The sequence below is a fragment of the Mauremys mutica genome, chromosome 2 (assembly GCF_020497125.1).
Source record: "Mauremys mutica isolate MM-2020 ecotype Southern chromosome 2, ASM2049712v1, whole genome shotgun sequence".
Lineage (NCBI taxonomy): Eukaryota > Metazoa > Chordata > Testudines > Geoemydidae > Mauremys > Mauremys mutica.
Genome location: NC_059073.1, coordinates 145,704,639 through 145,724,008, shown reverse-complemented (window position 1 = coordinate 145,724,008; position 19,370 = coordinate 145,704,639). Strand labels below are relative to the sequence as shown.

At 50.5% G+C, this 19,370-nt stretch overlaps 1 protein-coding gene and 1 long non-coding RNA gene across 2 annotated transcripts in view; one reads left to right on the top strand and one right to left on the bottom strand.

The window, feature by feature from the left end:
* The first annotated feature begins 1,036 nt into the window (after positions 1 to 1,036).
* Positions 1,037 to 19,370, top strand: part of GCK (glucokinase) — a 37,499-nt gene continuing 19,165 nt past the window's right edge. Inside the window, exons 1-4 of the mRNA XM_045007802.1 lie at positions 1,037 to 1,149; positions 14,874 to 15,036; positions 15,976 to 16,130; positions 19,244 to 19,363. Of these exons, the coding sequence (XP_044863737.1) occupies positions 1,105 to 1,149; positions 14,874 to 15,036; positions 15,976 to 16,130; positions 19,244 to 19,363 (483 nt within the window). The 5' untranslated portion in view covers positions 1,037 to 1,104. The remainder of the gene's footprint in view (positions 1,150 to 14,873; positions 15,037 to 15,975; positions 16,131 to 19,243; positions 19,364 to 19,370) is intronic.
* LOC123365147 lies at positions 16,124 to 18,849 on the bottom strand. Its single transcript, XR_006577448.1, has 3 exons — positions 18,714 to 18,849; positions 18,358 to 18,455; positions 16,124 to 16,224 (listed from the first exon to the last, which is right to left on the bottom strand). It is a non-coding gene; the product is annotated as an uncharacterized LOC123365147 (long non-coding RNA).

Genomic DNA, 19,370 nt, shown 5'->3' with positions numbered 1-19,370 from the left:
TTCAAGAAAGAAATAACCATCTGGGCTTCATTTGTGATCCCAGGACTGTGCCTTAGCAGGATCGCTGGGCCAAGCTGCTCCTTGCCTATTCCATATCTCGTTGGGTTATAAGGCCTCTGAAAGCGGAGCAATCCAGAGCTGGACCCTGGTTTCATTCCCACCACGGCAGATGCTTCCCGTTTACTCTCACCTTTGCTCAGACATCTCATCTAAGCACCTTCCTGCTCTTTGTTAACCTTTGTCACTTGGAAGTGGATTTCTCTGACCCAACACGGTCACCATGGGAGCAGAACAGGTTGCTAAGTCTTGCAGTGGAGTGGTTACCGCAGTAACAAGGAGATAAAGTGGTTGTTATGACAATTTGAAGGAAGACTGATCACCATGGCAGTGGCCTTCTGCATGAGAGCACTAATGGCCAGGTGGGGAGGGGGCCCGGTGAAGCAGGACAGCAACAGGATTTCCCTGGTTGCCACAGTAATACAAAGTTAATCTCAAGATCCCAGGATGCAACTTGTGACCCCATCGAGGGCAAAAATGGGAAGGTGTTACCAGCAAAAAAAGTAAATAAACTTACTGGTAAGTTGGGGAAAATGACTGGAGGAAGCAGGCAGGTGGGTGAGTGAAGCTGAGCACCCATGCTCCATTACCCCGAGGAGAGGAGGAGACCTTCAGTCACCAGGAAGGGACTCGTTGCTTCTCTTCCGACAAGATGCAGGGTGACAAAATGGATCCCAACGTGATGGACGTCCCTTCACCCCATCCCACCAAGTGAACCCCCAGACCAGAAGGAGGCTGAGATCCCGGGGGCTGGGGCAAGGCAAAGTCCAGGGAAAGAAGGAGAAGCAGGAGCAGACTTGCTTTGGTTTTGATTTTGCATGCTAGAAAAGAGGAAACCAACCAACCAGCCTACGACTGAAATAAACCAGTGGGGAAAGTGGAGGATTCAAAGTGCAGCAGGCGGAGCTATCTTATCAGCCCAGGACCAGCTGCTTCGGGAGCAAGAGGTGGAATATTTCCGGGGCAAGGAAACAAGTGGTGGTGTGTGTTTTGACTCGGTGCGTGACGGATTTGCCAGCAGCCTGCCCCTTGCGGACAGCTGCCCCAATGCTGGATCGCAGAACCAGGATGGACAGCTCCAAGAAGGAGAAGGTAATGTTTCTAGTTCTGGCTCTCCCTTAGCTTTGTGGGGCAATGAAGGTGCTGCCTGGGTGGATAGCGGATTAATCAATAGGCCCCATCCTAAGCCAGTGGTGGACTCCTTCAGTGCACCTCTGCAAAAGGCAGACCTTTCTGGGAACCCCCAGCTTCATTTAGTGCCCATCCATCACCCCTTGTTCCACTAGACTCCAGATCCTGCTGACATGGAAGTTGACACCCAATTTTTCAAGGATGTCTCAATTTCTGGAGACCCAGTTAGTGCCCAGGTCAATTCTGGACACCAAAAATCTGAGGCATCCAAACTCAGAAGGCGCCTTTGAACATTTGGGCTTTAATTTCCAGGTTCGCTAGTGAAGCAACTCTTTGTGGGGTGTCCGGAGAGACGGCGGGTCTTAGCTGCGCGTGCTGCTATGTTGTGATGAGATTGCACCCAGGGTTGTGTAGCTTGGCCGTCAGCGTTCTGCCGGAGCATTCGGTGCCATCCCCGTGCCAAGAGCGCAGAAGGGGGACGCGTGTGGCAAATGGTGGGCAATGTGGGGGAATTGTGTTCTAGGCTCGTCTCAGAATGTGGATTTGCTAACGCTGCCGAAATGGTTATTTCATGCTGGGGAAAGAGAAAGTATGTGGGGAGGATGGGCAGAGGGAGGGGTCTAGACATTTGGGGACAGGAGAAGGGCTCCAGCAGCTGGATTGTTGGTGTGTCACTGAAGTGGTGTACTGGGATTTAGGGGTTAATAACCCACGTCTCAGTTGTACCTCATTATCCAAAGGATGGCACTGTATTGGGGCCAGCACTGACAAAGAGGGGAGGGTGCCCCCTATTGCCCCCCCCCTCAGCCTGCAGCACAGCGCCCCCTAGCACTGCACTGGCACCTTGGGAGTAATACTGACTCAGAGGGAGAGCGCTCCCTACTGAACCTCCCCACGCTGCTCCCGGTATTACAGTGCCCCCTAGCACCTGATTGGAGCTCAGAAGAGAGAGCACCCCCTACGGGTCCACCCGCGCCACAGCCACTGTAGGCTCAGGTCTTGTGCAAACAATCCCGGATCCTTTTAATCTACAAGATCTGTCAAAATCACAGCTCCTCCAAGGTGTGTCCTATGTAAGAGGGGACTTGGGGGTTCTACAGGTGGGGGGTGGTTCTGTGCCCAGGATGTTTACTCCCAGGGAAGCGATGCACAGCTCTGTTGGGAAGGCTTATGGTTCAGATCGCCGATTGGGCTGTTTGCTTTTCGGCTTGGCTGTCTACCGTCCAGCCTTGTTCCAAGCCCCAGTGATGGCTTGTCTCCCACCCTGCCTGTCCTCTGGGGCCCATTATAACCAGCCTGTCCGCAATTTGCGGGGCTGTTTCTCAGTGTCGTACCCCAGCAGCTTGGATTTCCAACCCAATCCGGGGCTGCCATAGAGTCTAACCTCTCTGATAGCAGGAAGGAGACGTGTCTCATGGGGCTCATGGCATCCTTGGCCCACTGACCTCATGCCATTGACATCTGCTGAGGGACCATATGCAGCGTCCTGCCACCATGTGACCTAGTTAGAGCCTGAGAACTAGAGCAAATAACTACACCCCCCCCCCGCACACACCATGTGCATCCCCGTTGTGTGCTCAGAGATCACAGTCGATCTCAGCAAGGGAGTGAGCCAGAGGGAGCAGTCAGTGTGCGCTGGGATCTCCCTGGATGGGGGAGCAGGAAGGAAGGGGTGTCCCCTCGCCCCCAAGCTGCGATGTTGTTTAGGGAAGCAGTCTGCCCATCTCAGGGATTGCAACATCCCAGCTCCCTGCGGTCCGGGGAGCCAATGGCAGTGTGTGGAGTGGGCAGGGCCCATGGAGCCCCAGCAATCGCCCGTCATGTGAGCTGTGAAATATTAACTCTGCGGCAGCAGGTGCCTAGCGCAGAGAGATCCCAGCTACACAGGGCCCAAAGACAGGGGGATTCGCGGCATGGCTCATAGTCTGCATTCACCGTGTGTGCTGGCCCGTGCAGGGAGCGGGCTCTCCCAAATTTCCATCCCCTACAGCGCCCCTGGCTGGCTGAGAAACGAGTGGTTCATGCCACTCGTGCAGTGTCCCCTGCTGGCCGGGGCATAGATTGGTGGCACCTTGGTCTCTCCTGTTCCCTGCCTGTAGCACACACCAGTTTGATCTCTTGAGGACTGAAATGCTTTGGTCGAAGCAAAGGAATTGAGCCCAGCACAGGGGTATTTGGGTGACCGGTAATGCCTATGCTAGGCAGGGAGGCAGCCTACATCATCTCATGGTCCTTTCTGGCCTTAAACTCTAGGCAACAATGAAAAAAAAAGAAAGCAGTGCATTGGGAGCTACCATGTGTTAAAAGGGAGCGTGATACATGCCTGAAGGAGAATTACGGGGCTGCCAGCGACAGCCGAGACTGAACTCAGGGATGGCCCCAGCTGGAGATGGGACACCAGACAGGGTGGGCCAGGGCTCAGAGGTGGTACCCAGCCTTCTCTCTCGGCTGCCTGGCTCTCGTTCACATGCCCAGGGTCTCCCTGATTGCCATGTGTGGGGTCAGGAAGGAATCCGCCCTCGGGTGAGCTTGTGGGTTTTGTGCCTGCCTCTGTAGCATTTGGGTGCAGGTCACTTGCCAAGGTGTATCTCATTTAATCACTTCCCTGCTACTGCGGGGGCCTCGAGCACTGGTGCACCTCAGTCTCGCCCATTCTCTGCCCATGGCACGGAATAGTCTAGCTCCTTTCTGCTGGTGGTGGCCTGTAATATCCAGGAGGTCAGACCAGATGACCTAGTGCTCCCATCTGGCCTTAAACTCCATGATGCCTTTCTGTGCCTCAGAGCTTTATTGGTACCCTAAAGCCTTCCAAGCTACATGTGGAAGGAGAGGAGGGACCTTACACACGATGCAGCAGAGAGATCAGCTGGCAGCTGTCTAGCAACTGCTTGGCCATGGTGGAGCTTCCTCGTTTTGTCCTTTTCCTTTGGACCCCCTCTCTTCAGGATTCATGGGGCCGGAACCTGGGTCTGTAGTGCCTAGTGCCTGAAGTTGTCTAGTCAGCTCCACTGATGTCCGGCCAGCTGTGACTCCCAAGCACACTGTCTCTTCTGACCTCTGACCCTGACTCTTGCTTATTGAACCTGGCCTAGTGAGTCCTCTGACTCTAGCCCATGTACTACAGTCCTGAGGCTACCCTCAATGTGTGGACACCACCAGCCTGGCTGTGACTGTTAAGCCAGACTGTCTCCATCCCAGTTCCTTACGCTTTCCTCCAGGAGGTTCCATCTGGAAAGCTCCATTAAAGGAGAGCTGAGGTTACAGGAGTGAGTGCTCAGAAATCAGGACAGGATGGCGTATCCGTTAGCTCAGGCGAGCCAGTGTCCCAGGGCTTGGCTCGCTGCTGAGCTGAACACATGTTCCATCACAGCAAGTGGAGACGGAAAAGCTACTGCCCTGGGGGAACAGGGTGGGGCTGTGCCCTCCAGTAAATTTTCCCTTTCTGAGTTTCACATACTCAGCAAAGTGGGCGATGCTAGGAGAGGTGGCAGTCCGGGGAGCAGGCTGACCAGCTGCCAATGACTATCCCACCTCGCTCTTATCAATCACTTTACATCAGTAGATGTCAAAGCCCTTACAAAGCAGGTCAAGATCATCATCCCCGCTTTACAGATGGAGAAACCGAGGCACAGAGAGGGGTGGTGTGACTTGGTTAAGGTCACCCAGCAGGCCAGTAGCAGAGCTGGGAATAGAACCAGGTCTCCTGGGTCCCAGTCCATTGCTCTGCCCACTAGGCATCATTGTTTCCCAAATCGCCCCACAAGCCCACATTTGGGGTGCTTCATCCCAGACTTTCCTTAAATCGGTTTACTTTGGAGTGGCACTTGGCCAGGTCTCCACAGCCTGATTTGTATCCTGACAGTGCCAGGGTCAGAGACAGGGCCTGCAAGAGCCTCAGCGCTACAGAAACGCTGCCAAGAGTCCTGGCAGCAGAATGGATGTCAGCGATCGGGTGACAGGGCACTGAGCTGAGTGTATTTCAACAGTTCCTGAATCTTTAGTCTCTTTGGGTTGGAAGAAGCTGCCAGCGCTATCTGCAGCCCTCAGCCTTGAACTTCAGCAGTGGTGCAGCGCCAAGAGACACAGGCTCAGCCAGTCTGTTCAGCTTCAAAGCAGGCATCCAAAAGACACCTTTGGTGCTTGCGGAGAGCAAGAGGATTCCTGCCTGTCCTCAGAGCAAAGCAGACCCAGCCGATCTTTTCAGAGCAGAAGGACCGGAGCGGTGTCAAACATGAAACCAAGCCAGCATGACACCTTGCACCTGGTAAGCTCTGTATCGGCCCACAGGAACCTCCATCATCTCCCTTACTCAGCGTGATTTTCTGTTCGAGGTAGTGGTGGGCTGTTCCCTGCCTGTCAGTCAGTGCTGGGTGGGAGTCACGCCTAGCTCCGGTCACGCTGCTTTGCAGCAGCAGATCGCAAAGCGCTTTACAGAGGAGGTTGGGCGCATCACCCCCATTTTACAGATGGGGAAACTGAGGCATGGAGAGGGGCGGGACATGCCCAAACAGGCAGCAGCAGAGCCAGGGAGTGGGTCCTACCACCAGCCTGGGACTCAGGACTCCCAGCCTCTCTCCTGACTTTGCTGCTGGCCCTGGGCAAGTGAGTTTAACTTGTCTGTGCTTTAGTTACCCCTCCGCTGTTAAATGGGGGTGCATTAATCCTCCCTCAGTTACAGGGCTGTTGTGCTGAGTGATGTCTGGAAAGGCCTCGGTGGTCCTCCGGTGAAAGACCCCTCCTCGCTCCCCTCATCTCCGGCACACAGCCCTGCTTGGTCCCTTTCAGTGCCCCTCTGAGCCCTGGGGAATCCCAGCAAGCTCTGGGAAAGGGTCTCAGGGACTGTGCTGTGAGCACTGGAGATCATCAGTCTCCCACCTTCCCCAACATGCTGTCTGCAGCAGAGCAGTGCAGGGTGCTCTTGGGAACGCCTCAGGAGCCAAAGAGCCCAGCTGGCCTCGCGCTGAGCCGAAGGGAGACCAGTGCGCTCGAGCCGGCAGTGCTGAGGGGTGGTGCCTGGGTTAGGCCCCGAGGTGGAGGACCCTGGGGGCCTGGCGTCAGTCCCTGTGGTGGGCAGGGATAGCTTGGATGGTGGTTGTTGAAGACCTGGGCTCAGTGCTTGAGATGAGCAGGCATGAGTTCTGTGGGGCAAGTGCTTGCCGCGTGCACTGCAGCCAAGGGCGGCTGAGAGTTCAAGACTGGCATCAGCCAAGGGCAGGCTCAGCCCTGCCCCATGGTTGGCAGGGTCTGAAATGGACAGCTGCCTCCCTAGCAGTGGGTGCTCCCGGGGTCAGCTGTGCAGAAGGCCCAAGGTGGGCAGGGGAGATGGAGAATCCCTGAGGGGCAATGTGCTGCTTTCTGGGGCCTGCGTGCTTCTCCGCCTGAGGGGCTGGGCTGACCCCCCTCAAACTCAGAGTGCACGCGATGTGGGTGGGGGTTTTCCTGTGCCCGTCCATGTGCCTAGCCAGCTTTGCCAGGGAACAGCCCAGCATGGCTTGGTGGCTGGGGTACCAGACTGGGACATAGGAGCCCTAGGTTCAAATCCCCCCTCTGCTTCTGCGTGACACTGGGCAAGTCATTGCTCACTCTGTGCCTCAGTTTCCCCATTTGTAAGTATCAGCATTGGAACAATTACCCAGGGTGGTGGCGGATTCTCCATCCATGGCTCCACATTCTAGCTACCGCCGCTCAGGGGCTTGGGGTCTCCGCGTCCCAGCTTGGCAGCACACTTTCATGTCGTTCACAACATGCCAAAAGCGCATGTGCTTCTAACTGAATGGGAAAGACACAGCCAAACAGCCTGTCGCTGTGGTTACTGCAGAGCTCTGTCTAGACACTGGGAATGGGCTTGCTTGTCTGCACCGACAGCAAAACAGAAAGCAGCCTGTCCATTAGCTCCCCTGGTTGTTGGTCTTGCACCACTCTCCCGCTGCAGGCGGCACCGATCTATTATCCTGTGCTCACAGGAAAAGGTCTCGCCGGCAATACCTTTGGCGTGACAGGAGAAAAAAAACATGTCCGAGTTTTGTATCCTTGCACTCAACACCAGCAAGTTGTGAGGACCTGAGAGAACTCCTCAGGCAGCATTGCACCAGCCGTAGGTTGTTTGCGGGGGGTCCAAAGGATGGGGACGTTCATAGAGTCACAGAGGCACAGAATTTAAGGGCAGAAGGGATCGGTAGCTCTATAGATCATCCCAGGCCAGAGAATTCCACCTGGGGTAGCACGAGGATGGGAACATAGACAGGGCAAGGGGCTCGGATTAGCTCACCCCGGTGCAAAGCGCGGGTAAAACCAAACCAGAAGGGCAGTATTTGCGCCCCCTTTGCTCTTGTTTGAGGGCTTTTCTCACCCTTTAAATCAGTCCCGTTTCGCAGTCCTGGAGGTCACAGCCAGGACGTGGCCTCTAGCTCTGAACACACACCAGAAACTCGATTCTTCTGCTCTCGAGTACCACGTTTTCAAACGGGGCTCTAATCTGGCAACCAGCGCGTCTGCCCGGGGCGGGTCACGCTGAACGCTGGGCCATTTGGGCTCACAGCCAGTTGCAATGCTGCATGTAAAATGGGAATCCAAGTGTGGCCCGAGAAGAGAAGTTACAAGGCCAAGCCCGTCTCTTCCCTGGGCATTTGCAGGGGATTGAGCTGAGGTGGAAGTGAGATGCCCTGTGTGGATGGGATTTTACAATGATCTGCTGGGGTAGGTCTTTTCAGATGGAAAGGAAAGATTATTTTATTTGATGGCTTTCTCCTTCTGCCGGTCACCGTGGTACCTGGGCACCCTCCACATGAAATCAGTGGCAGTAGTGAAGTCCCGTGGCGCCTCTGGCACCTCTTTTGGGTTGGTCGGGGTGTGGGGGTTGGTCAGTGTTGGGGGTTGAGGAGAGGAGCAGGTCAGGGTTGGGGGTGGGGGTCAGTGATGTCAGTCCTATGTTGGAAATACCCTTGTAACTGTAGGGTGCCCCCTTGTGTCTTGTGTATCTTATGATACTGTGAGATGGACATTATGGAAATGAGCCCAGGGCATCGGATACAGCTTATTGCTGTTTTATGTATCTCATTAAATAACGAGGCAACATGCATGTCGATGCCACACCACAGCAGCAAGAGCACGGACGGTGTTTTAGCAAAGGCATTGGTCTGGAACCCAGGAGATGCAGGTGCTTTTCCTGCCCTCTCAGACCGGCGGCTCCGTCATTTACAGGGGTCTGGTTGTTGCTAAGCACTTCCAGCTCCCGGAGACGTCAATTTGACCTTCAGTTCTCTGTGCCTCAGTTTCCCCATCTCTAGAATGCAGATCGTTAACCCTTCCCTACCCTGTGGGGGGGTTGCAAGGATAAATTTGTTAATGCAGGTGGTGTACCAATACAATATTACAGGGCCAGAGGAAAGCCTAGAAATAAATGAAAGCCTAAATGGTTGTGCACCTCCTCAACTCGGAGCAAGGCTCATTAGGAAGAGACTTATCTGGGCCGCATCACTGGAGCATTTCAGCAGCACACAGTCTTTAGCACGTTTATTGTCACACATCCCTGAGAGGTAGGGCGAGGCTGTAATCCCCATTTCACAGATGGGAACTGAGAGGCAGAGTGACTAAGTGACTTGCCCAAGGTCACACAGGAACTCTATGGCAGAGCAGGGACACAGCTGGTCACAGCTGGCTGAATAATGGGAAAAATATTTCGGGCTAATTTTTTTGATCATCAACAAGAAAACTCATTGAATACATCCTTCCTGGATAGCCGCTGTCTTGCTCTGCTTCCATCTGTTTCCCAGGTAGGGAAAGATATAATATTAGTTTATCAAGAAAAGCTTTTTTTTCTCCCCAAATCAGCCCAGATACAACAGCACTTTAAATGCCAGTGAGGCCTTCAGCTATTGCCTTGAACTGAATGTTGGCCTTCGCAGGCAATACAGCAGGAAGTTTCTCTCACACATAAACTGCTTGACATATAAATCGTGGTTGCTCAAGTGAAGCTGTGATGTCTGTCCTGCACTCCCGTTTTCAGTGGCTCCTAATTCACCCCAACAATTTGCTTTGGAGATAATGCCTCCCAGACTCAGTCCAAAGAGGAAGGAAGGCTCTTGGAAAGTTTGAGCAAAATCAGATCAGACACTTTTGAGTGATGTGAACAGGGGGTGGTGGGGGGGGAAAAGACCGTTTCCCCCTGTGTTCCAGTTGAGGTTTTGTACTCAATTCTCAAGTGACTGGAGCTTGGAGCTTCAAATCTGCTCCACATTATAGTCCTCAAAGAGGTCCTGAAGAGAACCGGCTTGGTATTTTGGAAAGGTTTAAAGGCTTGTAAGTTGCAGTGAGCTCACATGCGCTCACTGTAACTTGACATCTAGTGATGGGGAAACTGAGGCTCAGAGCAATGATGGCAAAGCAAGCATGTTCATGCTCTCTCCCATGCTGCCCCTTGTGTTTGGGAGGAGCTGCCTGTAAACACCCTCCAAATCTCTCCTTAACATTCTCCTTTGTCACGACGCCTGCAAAGACTTGACAACGATTTGGCCGCTGGGGTGCTGAGACCACTCCTGTCAGGCTGGCCAGCATCTCATTTTTTCCTGTACTCCCCCATTGGTCTGTCTGCATCTATCTGTTGTCTCTTGTCTTACCCTTAGATTGTGTGTTCTCTGGGGCGGGGACTATCATTTTGCTCTGCGTTTGTACAGCGCCTGGCACACCGGGGACCTGGTCCGTGACTGGGGCGCCGATCTATCATCATAATAGATACATGAAATTAAAAAGCCAAAATTAACCCACAGGGGAAATAAATGCCAAACCTCTTCTGTCCTATCCAGCTTTTCCTCCTGCCCTCATCCCCAACTCTGTGTTTATATCAGAGAGGGCAGCGGGGAGGGGTCCGCCTGGCACTTGGAGCAGAAGGTGGTCTTCAGCAGCGCTTTGGGGTCCTGGTGATTATTAGTCTGAGCCAAACATAGTTTGCAGACCACCGTGTCGGCCAACACCGGGAGCCTCCAGAGCTCAGAGCGTGATGATCTCTACAGCTTGAGCTGAAAAGCCAAGTTAGATCGAAGTGGCTTGAAAGAAGCAGTGAAATACTAGAATAGGGAGGAGTGGGGAGAGTGGCTGGTGGTCGAGGCCCAAAGGGGAAGGGGCAGGTGGGACGGGGAGAAGAGGATGGTATCATGGACCCACCCAAGAGGAGAAAGTTGGGGAGAGGGAGAAAAGAGGGGGCCATGCCCTATAAACACAGATAAACCCATGGGGGAGCCGCTGGCTCAGGGAAATGGGAATTACCCCAGGGCCTGCCACAGACAGAGGGTTGGGGGTAGTGTGTAATGAGGGATCTGGGGGATAATTGTGGGGTTCTGGCTGACAAATCACAGCACTGGGATGCTGTGGCACGCTCCTTCCTGAAATGGGATCCTAATCTCATCCTGTGTCTTCTCCTTCCTGCAGAGGGTGCAGCAAGGGGTGAGGGCCCTGCCTGGCCACTGGGATTATATTCCCCAGTTCTCACCCCTCTTGAGATTCTGGAGTGTCCTTGGTGTGGCCCGCTCAGTGCAAACGCAAGGCCCAGGAGTTGGCGAGCCATTCGCTATGCACAGTAGAAAGCAGGGAGGAGGGGCTCTTTGCATGAACTCTTGGGAGCGAGCAAGGTAGGGAGGCTACCAAACGGCAGGGCATTGCAAACACCAGGGTGATGCAAGGCTTCTATATTTAGGAGCTGGCATGAGCCTGTCCTAAATATAGCATGAAATATGGGACACTGGCCTCCCCGCAGACTGCTGGCAGTCCCTCAAGTTACAAAAGAACTGCTCCATTTAGATTAGATGTGGAAGAGCGCCCAAGGTCCCATCCAGTCCCTCCCTGGGGGACCAGGCAAAGTCCTTCCCTAGTGGACTTGTGTAATGTTTTCTCCGGGCTCGGTTTAAATGCCCCAAGTGTTTTGCTCCAGCCATTTCCCTTTGAGGAGCGCTGGTGTTCGTCCTGCTGTGGTGACGTTTTCATAGTGCAGTGCACCCAGGAACTGTCCTCTGAGCTCTAGAAGGGTGTGCCCGGTGTTCTCTATTCCACGGTGTGTATCTTCGGTGAATACGGCTATCTGGCCCTCACTGGGCATATGTGGTTCCTTCGTAGTCTTTATGGCTGTGTTCTACCCCTTAAAATAGCCTCAAAACCCACTGGACTGAGTGATTGATCAGTCTGATTGATTTGTGTTGTGTATTTGGTTGTCATGGGTTTTGTTACTATGGCAACTGAGTTAGACTATTAAGGGATAGCTCAGCCGGTTTCAACCGGCTGAGTGAGCTCTCTGTTCCTGTAAATAAAATGGAGGTTTTGGTTAGCTGTCTGCTCTCTGGCCTCAAGTGATTGCTTCCTACACTGGCTGCCCCTAGGACATAACAATTTGCTTTACGGTCCATTTTCATTTCACACCGAAGCATATTGGGTCTATGGAAAATATAGCAGGATGCAGATGAGCACGTGCCATTGTTTGTACGTGTGTCCAGGGACAAACAAAATGATTGCGATGGAATTGAGATTGGAAATACGTAGCCATCATTGCAGACGGAAAGGAAACTATTAAGAGGAATTTGTTATTTAATAACCCAGACACCAGGAAATTCAAAGTGACATCAAACGAAGAGAAAGTGGGACATGCAGGGTTAAGGAAACTGCAGATGAGTTTAAAATCCCCTCCCATCCCCACTCCAAATCATGAGATGACTCTACAACATCAAATGGACCTGATTTGTCTCTCACTAGCGGATGCAAATCAGGAGTAACTTCACTGAAAGCAGCAGAGTGACCCTGGCATAAAGCTGTTGTGAGTTCAAAATCAGGCCCTGAATTTTTAACAGTGATGCTACACTTACCAGATTGTCCCACACAAAATACTGATGGTCTGTAGCAGTTGTTGACTGGGAGCTCTGCCATCCCTTGTAGTAAGATGCCTCATCTTACTACATCCCTCACCCCCTGCCCTACGCTGGATCCTCCCTCTCCTTCCTGTAGGTCATGCCTCCCCTGCACTGTCTGTCTAGGTCATCTTAAAACCTCCACCGCATCATGAGTCTCCTCGCAGAACCCATGAAGCTGTCACTGGGGGAGGAGAGGGACTCATTCCATCACTTGGGGGATTTTATTCCCAAGGAGAATAGGGCACTCTGAAAGGGAAAGAGAGATTGAGCAGCAGAGAGCCATGCTCTGAGTGGGGGCATGACTTCCTGGAGAGGTGACTTCTGCTCTGGCTGCTGCCCCACAGCTGACCAAGGCGTGGGTGCATGGAACAGATACACAGTTGGTTGAAGCCTGTGTGGAGTGACTGGCAGCAGATTGCTGGCTGAACTCTGACACATCATTGTTTTCTGTGCAAACAGCGAGGCAAGGTCAGCGGTGATGGTCCCTACAGCTCAGTGACCCTGCTCTGAGGACAAGCCAGAAGATGTGGGGTCCTCTTTGTAGAAGGTCACTGTTATCTTACTTTTGGACAGGACCTCCGGGAAATACATTTCAGCCGGGGAGACTGGTGCCAATTCCAACATTACAAAACACAGATCAGACCGGTGGGCCACAGTTCTGAGCTGTTGGCAAGGGTGGACGTTAACATGTGCAACATCACATGCTGGGAAGTAAACAGTCAGGGTGTTCTGAGGCTGCGGAATTACAACGCCCAGCCTGGCGGGCTATAGCGAAGCGGACATTAAGCATAAACTTTAATGGGATGTATTTGTAATAAGTTTATGGTAATGGGGTTTAAAAGTCACTTTTGAAGCAGCTTGGCTTCGATAGAGGGAAATAACCTTTGATGCAGTTGTCCAGACAGGTGACAGTTTAGTAATTTTTTATTGTGGTCGTGAGGTCTACCGGACCTTGACAAAGCATAAGCATGAGATGTGTGACCAAGTGAAGAATAATGGATCATGATTTATGACCAGGAAAGTGGCCAGACCCTAATGGTCAAGAAGCCGTTGAAGAGCCCGGATTGTTGACCCAAGGGGGCTTGAGACAGTTTTGGTGGAGGCGTCAGTTCCTGTTATTTTCTTATCGTTTGCTTGGGATAAACACATGGACTTGTGGACAGGACACAGAAGCAGTCCCCTAGGAAGGAGGGCCCCCAAGAATGGACGAAAGGTCAGCCTGACCTCGCTTGATCAGGACTGGACAATGCAGTTGAGGTGCAAAACCTGTGAGCACCTGATTTGCCCAGAAGATCTCCAGGGAGATCCTATCGGATGTGACCAGCTTGAATCTCAACCTTAAAAGACCAGGTAAGCAAGGAAGAAGTGCGCTCCTCTCTAGGTCCCCATAACGACAACCAAACAGCTGACACTCCTGCTTTCCCTGGGTTGGTCCCATGGAAAGTGGAGCCCAAGACACCACAGACCAGCCAGTTGACCAGAGGATGATACCCGCTAACATGATGGTACCTGAGCCAGAAGACATTGCCTGCTTCCCTACACCGCATTTCCTCTTTGACTCTCTGAAGCTCAACGGATCAAGCAAGACAAAGCACAGATCCTTTTTCTTTTCCCCAGTGACTTTTCCTCTTTTTGTTTCCTTCATAGAATACCTGATACCTGTGCAGGAACGCCTGCGAGGAGAGAGCTGGCTTGTGTGTGTGTCCTCTGTGTGTGTGTGTGTGTGTGTGTGTGTGTGTGTGAGCCCACAGTACGAAATTAACCTAGGTTAATGCAACTCTTACCACAGATCACTGAAGGCCATCCTGGGTTTGTAAAAATTCCAGCTTTAGCCCATTCTTTCCACAAGGGAAAGGCCACAGATTGAAAAAGTCACCCATTCAATTACTGGGATTATATAGTTTTGTAATGTACTGATTAATTTTGCTCCTGCAATGATTTGAATCTATTGTTGATCTCCACTCGTTTATATTGTTAGCTAACCCATTTTAATTTGTACTATTGTTAACTCCTTGATTGATTACTCTGATTTACGTTCTAACCTCAGTCTGATTCTCATATTATTTAGCACTTTAGGGAAGTATAATTAACCAATTAGCCTTATAGTCATTTAGGCTCTTAAATAAACGCCATAAAACCACATTGAGCTGATTTTCTCTAATCAAAAAGCTGTGAGGTCAAAAGAACCTTAGTTAAGGGGATTTTAATTAAACATTAACAGATCATTTAACTGAGGCCCTGGAAACCTTATTATTACTCCAGTTCACAGCACACCAAAACCTAAAGCTTGGACAGTGTGAAACCCATAACTACCCACCTCCTTCTCCCGCGGCTGCTCTTTTCCACTACTCAAATCTCACCCTGTCAGGAGTGGCTGGGTTGAGCTGTTATCATGGTTTTCTGGTTAGTTTCTTGATCTCCACTCTGACCACTTCGGATGCCCATGCTGCGTTCTAGGCTTTCCCTTTCTTCTGTGCGGCCAGAAGCCCTCTTGAATTCTTCACTGCCTCTGACGAGCTCACTGCGCACAGGACCCTGATCCACCGAGCCTGTCCTTTCTGCACAGGAAAAGACTGGGCAGGTTCGGTGTAAGTGAATGAAATAAAAAAGTTGTTCAGTCTCTTGGAGCTTGTGTCAAAGCAAACACCTAAGGGGTGAGCACCTGCTCTTCATTCCAGGTGTGCATTCACCTGCATCCTCCTCTGGTCTTGGGCGTTAGATCCCCTGCTCCTTTTCCTTCCCGGGCACAAACTCGCCTGGGTCCCTCCCCGCTTACCTGCATCTCTGCTGCCGTAGGTGGAGCAGATCCTGTCGGAGTTCCGGCTGCAGGAGGAGGATCTGAAGAAGGTGATGCATCGGATGCAGAAGGAAATGGATCGGGGGCTGAAGCTGGAGACGCACGAGGAAGCCTCTGTAAAAATGCTGCCCACTTACGTACGCTCCACGCCCGAAGGCTCAGGTAACACATTATCCTACAGGCCGTGAACGTCCAGGGGGAAATGAGAGTGCAGAATTTCCCACCCCTACACCTTCCAGTGGTCCCATGGGTACACAGAGGCCCCCCGTAGAGACAGGGACCCACCCAGCCTGGGGTAAGAATTTGGTCACTATCCCTCCACTCCTCTCCACCAAGGGCGTGCCACTCGCAGCTTGGGGGAGGGAGCAATCAGTGGTGGTAGATGACAGAACAAGAAGCAATGATCTCAAGTTGCAGTGGGGGAGGTCTTGGTTGGATATTAGGAAACACTATTTCACTAGGAGGGTGGTGAAGCACTGGAATGGGTTACCTAGGGAAGTGGTGGAATCTCCTTCCTTAGAGGCTTTTAAGGCCAGGCTTGACAAAGTCTTCCTCTGCAGGGGTCCATGCAGTGAACGTCACAAGTCAGGAATAGAGCAGAAAATGGGATGTTTTTCTCCATGGAAAATATTGACCTGTTGTTGAAAAAACAAACCGTTGTGTCCAAAACCCAGAACATGTTTGGTCAAAATCCCCCAAAATTTCAGACAAAAACCAAACAGTTTTTGACAGAAATATTTTTTATTTTTGGCCATGGTTTTTCAGGTTTTAGTTTTTGACAAAAAGTTGAAATTTTCCACAGGAAGGGGAGGGAACAGTTTGGACTGAACATTTTCTGTCCTTTTGATGGAAAAAATAACCACCACCCCCCTCCCTCCCACCAGATATTTTCCATGAAAATGTCCATTGAATCAAACTCCCAATTTTCCATCAGAAAAAAAAAGGTTTGGGGGGAATTTCTCAACCCTGAAGTCTACTGTTAATTTTCGTAGCGTCTAGGAGCCCAGTCGTGGGCCCGGGCCCGTTGCACTAGACATAGTACTAACACAAGACAACACATAAGTAACTCTTGAACAGTTAAGCTTCATCCTGATGTTGCAGAGGTCGGGGACTTCCTGTCGTTAGATCTCGGCGGCACCAACTTCCGCGTGATGCTGGTGAAAGTGGGCGAAGGGGAAGAACGGCAGTGGAGTGTGACGACAAAGCACCAGATGTATTCCATCCCCGAGGACGCCATGACGGGAACTGCCGAAATGGTGAGTGAGTGCTTGGCCGAAAGGGCCGTGAAAACAAGGCGCCGGCAGGTGTCCCCTAGACAAACTCTCCAACCTGAAGGTGAGCGGGTGGCAGCTGGGGTGGGAAATGAAAAGGCAGCTGGAATGGAGCAATATTAAAGGTGCTGAAGAATAAAATAAGTTGTCTGACTGATTTTCTAGATCTATCCAACTTCAGCAGGCCGTGGAAGGTCTTCAGAGAGGCAGAAGGGATCGGGGAGGGTCCACTTTCTATGGGATATTAGGAGGAATGTACAGAGTAAAACATGGATATATCCTTACTTTACCAGAAAGGAACCATGTGGGAAGTCTCTGTAGCAGGGCTTCTGATATTCCTTGTTTAGTGTGGTAAATAAAGCTGAACAAATGATTGATTTCTTTGGTTCGGTGGCCGAACTGAAAAATCTGGGGGGGAAATTGACCCGAAACAGAAAATTTTCAGTTTTTCCTCACTGAAAAGCCTCCAAAAATTTAATTTTACGTTCAGCAAAATATTTCATTCACTCCAAAACACATTTTTTTATTATTTAATTTTTTTGTGTCATTTCAAGGCCTTCTGACCCTTTTTAAAAATCTAACTTAAGTTTTTAAAGAAACTTCATTTAGAAAGCAAAAGTGGAAATGTTTCATTTCCAAAACGTCAAAACAAAATGGTTTGACTTTACTGAATGTTATTTTTCTTTCATTTTCGTGCCAAAACTCTTTGCCAAATTTGACCTGAATTTGTGAATAGTTTCAGTTGACCTAAAACTGCATTTTTTGGTAATCAGCTGTTCCTCTGAAAATTTTGCCCAGCTGCAGTGGTAAGTCCAAGCTACATGGTAATTGGCAATCCTTTAGGGAGCCTGTATGAAGCCATGAGTCATTATACAGCCCACACTAAAGGAAAGCCAATAAAACCTTTATACTCCCACACCTCAGCACATGCTCTCTTTGTGCCACAAAGTTTAGAGAACCTGTCCTAGTTGATTTTTAATTGTTTATCCTTCATGAAAACTAAAGAGGACAGACCAGGTTTAGCTAACATTAGACATGCAAAAAATGAAGTAGGATCTTGTAGAGATCAAAAGACCTCAGTGACTTTAGGATTTAAGACTAGACAGAACATGGATAGCCTAGCAGATTCATATTGCTTTTTTCTGGTATAATTTGTAGGGCTGGATAAAAATTTTCTGCTGAAATTGTTTTTCAGTGGGAAATTGGGTTTTAGGCAAAACAAATAAAAGTTTCTTGCTTCCCACATAAAATATTGGTGTGTGGGTTTGCGGGGGGGGAGTTTGGGGTCAAAACGAGAATGTTCAAAAATGGAAACATTTCAGTTGTGAAATGCTGCTGGCATGCCTCATGGGAGTTGTAGTTTGCATGTCTAATTATCTCATTTTCTTCAATAGCAGGACTTCATCTCCCATGATGCACCAAGGGCATACCACTGCCACAGTGAACCACCTCCCTGCACTAAGAAGGGAGGCTGTGGTGCATCATGAGAGATGTAGTATGATTGGGGAGCCCGGCCTGTGGAGGAGAATGGGAATATTAGGGACCTGAACTACAACTCCCATGAGGCACTGTGGCAGCCGTTACCAAATTGAAAGGATTTGGGCTTTAGATTTTTTGCCAAAAAACTTGAAATTTCTCATTATCTGACCAGCTCTATTAATATGTAATTATTAAAATAGCAGATATGGCAGGCAATACATTCTAAAGTCCTCGGATTGGGGTACCAGTGTGTTTGATAGCCCATTTTTAGGTGTAACTTCAATGGCAGCTTGACTAGACACCTGGATCAAATAAGTTTTAGCTTCATCCAAGCCATAAAACAGATCATTTTTTGTTTCAATTTTTGCTAAAGCGTCTTTGTGATAAGAATAAAACTGAAGTACTAAAGCCAAGTTCTCACCTGTGGGTCTTTAGGAGCAAAAGCTGCTGCCTCTGAGTTTGTAGATTTTGTCACATCTGGAAATTAGGAATCTTTTATTTTGGAGGCCCAGTTTAACCCTTTTACCCCCCCCACTCCCATCCGGCCAATTAATATTTCATGATCAGAGAGACACAATAATTGTGTGAATAATTAATTTTACTGGCTGCGTTAAAATAGCCATTACTAGGGACACAAAATACTTACATGTGTGAAGGGGAGAACTGAACTAATAGAATCTTCAAATGAAAACACAGAATTATACCATCCCTCTACTCTAATTCCCGCACTCACCAGTCACAGATCTTGGTATTGTTCCCGAAGACTTCAGCTTCTCTATGTAACAATATATTCCACCCACGACATGGCAGCTACGTCATCTAAGCACTTGCCTGGCACCAACACACCAAAGTCATGTCAGAATTCCTCCCCCCGCCCCCCCCCCAAAAGTTTTGACTAGGAAAATTTTGCCCAGCTCTATCCAAGAGTAATTCCTTCAACGAACATGTCAGAGGAAGGCCAGTAGGGTACAGACAACCAGATTTGGGGCAGAGATAAAGTCATCTGCTCTCGCATACACACATTCATCCCCACGCACACCAGCTCTTCCCAGTCCTAGCCACCTCTACCAATATTCATTTCCTCTGTACCTGCAGCTAGGACTGGGCAGCTGCACACATCAACTCAGCCGAAGAGGCGTGGGTGGAAGCCATGGCCGGCGGTGCTAGCCCGCATGCTGTTGGCAGCTCTGAGACAGGCAAGAGCTACCCGTGAGCACAGATTTTGCAGATCTCCAAAACTGGAATTAGGAACTGCCACTGCATGGGTTGCTACCTTATACCAGAGGGTCGGGTGCCATCTGGTGGGCAATGCTGCAACTGCAGACATCTGCATGTCTATCGTGTGTGCCATAGAAATCGTTATGCAGTGCGTGTGGTTTTCTGGGTAATAATCACTGGCAGTCATTATTCCTGAGGCAACATCCAATAGAAAGTCAATGAATGGACCTGTGTAGAGGCTAGAGAACTGGCAGCATGGAGTGGTGTGGAGTGTGGAGCCGGGCATCCCATAGAGGAAGCTGGCAGAGGCAGGAGGAGGTTGGTGGTTGCAGGGCTGATGAGAAATGCCCAGCAATGCTGTTGTCGTGATTTTGGAGTGACTTGGGGCCTCTCTTTTCCAGCTGTTCGATTACATCTCCGAATGCATCTCCGACTTCCTGGATAAACACCAGATGAAACACAAAAAGCTGCCTCTGGGCTTCACATTCTCCTTCCCCGTGAGGCATGAGGATATTGACAAGGTGAGCC